This window comes from Austrofundulus limnaeus, unplaced genomic scaffold, assembly GCF_001266775.1.
Source record: "Austrofundulus limnaeus strain Quisiro unplaced genomic scaffold, Austrofundulus_limnaeus-1.0 Scaffold664, whole genome shotgun sequence".
NCBI classification, from domain to species: Eukaryota; Metazoa; Chordata; class Actinopteri; order Cyprinodontiformes; family Rivulidae; genus Austrofundulus; species Austrofundulus limnaeus.
This window is the reverse complement of record NW_013953066.1, coordinates 287,787-289,425: the sequence shown is the minus strand read 5'-3', so window position 1 is coordinate 289,425 and position 1,639 is coordinate 287,787. Positions and strand designations below refer to the sequence as shown.

General features: G+C 52.7%; 2 protein-coding genes across 2 annotated transcripts in view; one reads left to right on the top strand and one right to left on the bottom strand.

Annotated features, from left to right (window-relative positions):
• The window catches only part of LOC106531674 (protein SET), a gene marked incomplete at its 5' end in the record, with an annotated part of 6,004 nt that extends 4,737 nt beyond the window's left edge, over positions 1-1,267 (top strand). The window contains 4 exon segments of the mRNA XM_014027585.1: positions 316-419; positions 503-616; positions 698-868; positions 951-1,267. Coding sequence (XP_013883039.1) covers positions 316-419; positions 503-616; positions 698-868; positions 951-1,100 — 539 coding nt within the window.
• Positions 1-1,639, bottom strand: part of skp2 (S-phase kinase-associated protein 2, E3 ubiquitin protein ligase) — a gene marked incomplete in the record, with an annotated part of 7,650 nt that overhangs the window by 1,588 nt on the left and 4,423 nt on the right.

Sequence of the window (1,639 nt, the reverse complement as noted above, 5' to 3'; positions counted from 1 at the left end):
GACCTCCTGAGGTTCTGGGTCAGGACTAGAACCCGGACCTCCTGAGGTTCTGGGTCAGGACTAGAACCCGGACCTCCTGAGGTTCTGGGTCAGTACTAGAACCTGGACCTCCTGAGGTTCTGGGTCAGGACTAGAACCTGGACCTCCTGAGGTTCTGGGTCAGGACTAGAACCTGGACCTCCTGAGGTTCTGGGTCAGGACTAGAACCCGGACCTCCTGAGGTTCAGGGTCAGGACTAAAACCCGGACCTCCTGAGGTTCTGGGTCAGGACCAGAACCCAGGTGATCTTTGTATAAAGTTGTGTGTCCTCTGCAGTCTCGGCTCTCCTGGGCGAGGAAGATGAAGAAGCTCTTCATTACCTGTCCAAGGTGGAGGTCACAGAGTTCGAGGACATCAAGTCTGGATACAGAATAGATTTTGTAAGTGGGTGGGTTCTGTGTGGTGGGTTCTGGTTCTGGTTGCACTGTTCTCTGACCCGGTTGTGTGCTCTGTGTTCCTGCAGTCATTTGATGAGAACCCGTACTTTGAGAACAAAGTTCTGTCCAAAGAGTTCAACGTGAACGAGAGCGGAGACCCCGTGTCCAAATCCACCGAGATCAAATGGAAATCTGGGAAGGTGGGTTTGGTTCTGGACCTTCAGAACCACGGGTAGACCCAGAGTTAACACTTACTGTCCCCCCGGGGGCTCTGTGTCCAGGACCTGACCAAACGGACCGGACAGACGCCCAACAAGGCGGGGAAGAAGCGGCAGCATGAAGAACCTGAGAGCTTCTTCACCTGGTTCTCGGACCACTCGGACTCCGGCGCCGACGAGCTGGGGGAGGTGATCAAAGACGACATCTGGCCCAACCCCCTGCAGTACTACCTGGTAGGCCCGCCGGACCTCGGTTCTGCTTCTGACAGGGTCCAAATGAGTCCAGTTCTTCAGGAGTTCCTCTGCTTGCTTCAAGGTTCCTGACATGGAGGATGAAGAGGCTGAGGATGACGAGGAAGAGGAGGAGGAGGAAGGTCTGGAGGACATTGATGAAGGTGAAGAAGAGGAGGGTGACGATGAAGACGGTGAAGGAGAAGACGGAGAGGTGAGAAAACCTGAGACATGATCAGAACTCACCATTTAACTCCAGAACCAGATGTTCTGGTCCAGTCTGGTCCTGCAGGTCAGACCCTTCACTTAGACCAGGGGGGTCTGACCACATGTGTACAAGTACACAGAAAGTACCACTGAAGGTAAAGTATGTTGTAGTCAGGATGTAACGGTTCTGTCTGGACCTTAATTCTGTTCAGGTCAGTACTAGTTAGTTTAACCAGGTCAGTTAAATGACCTGACCCGGTTCTGGACCAGAGTCCAAAGTCTGGTCCTGACCGAGCCCTCTGACCTGTCAGGGCTCCACTGGACTCCAGAAGGTTTTTCAGGAAATAACCAAACATCTAACTTTAGTTACTTTATAACTCCGCCTACTTTAGGCTGCTTTACTCCCAACGTGACGTCATCACGTGTCCAACGCTTCAGGATGAACACTTTCAGGTCAGAGACCTGTCAGTGTTGTCCTCTGCAGTGCCCAGAGTCGTACAGTACAGAGTCGTACAGTACAGGGTCGTACAGTACAGGGTCGTACAGTACAGAGTCGTACAGTACAGG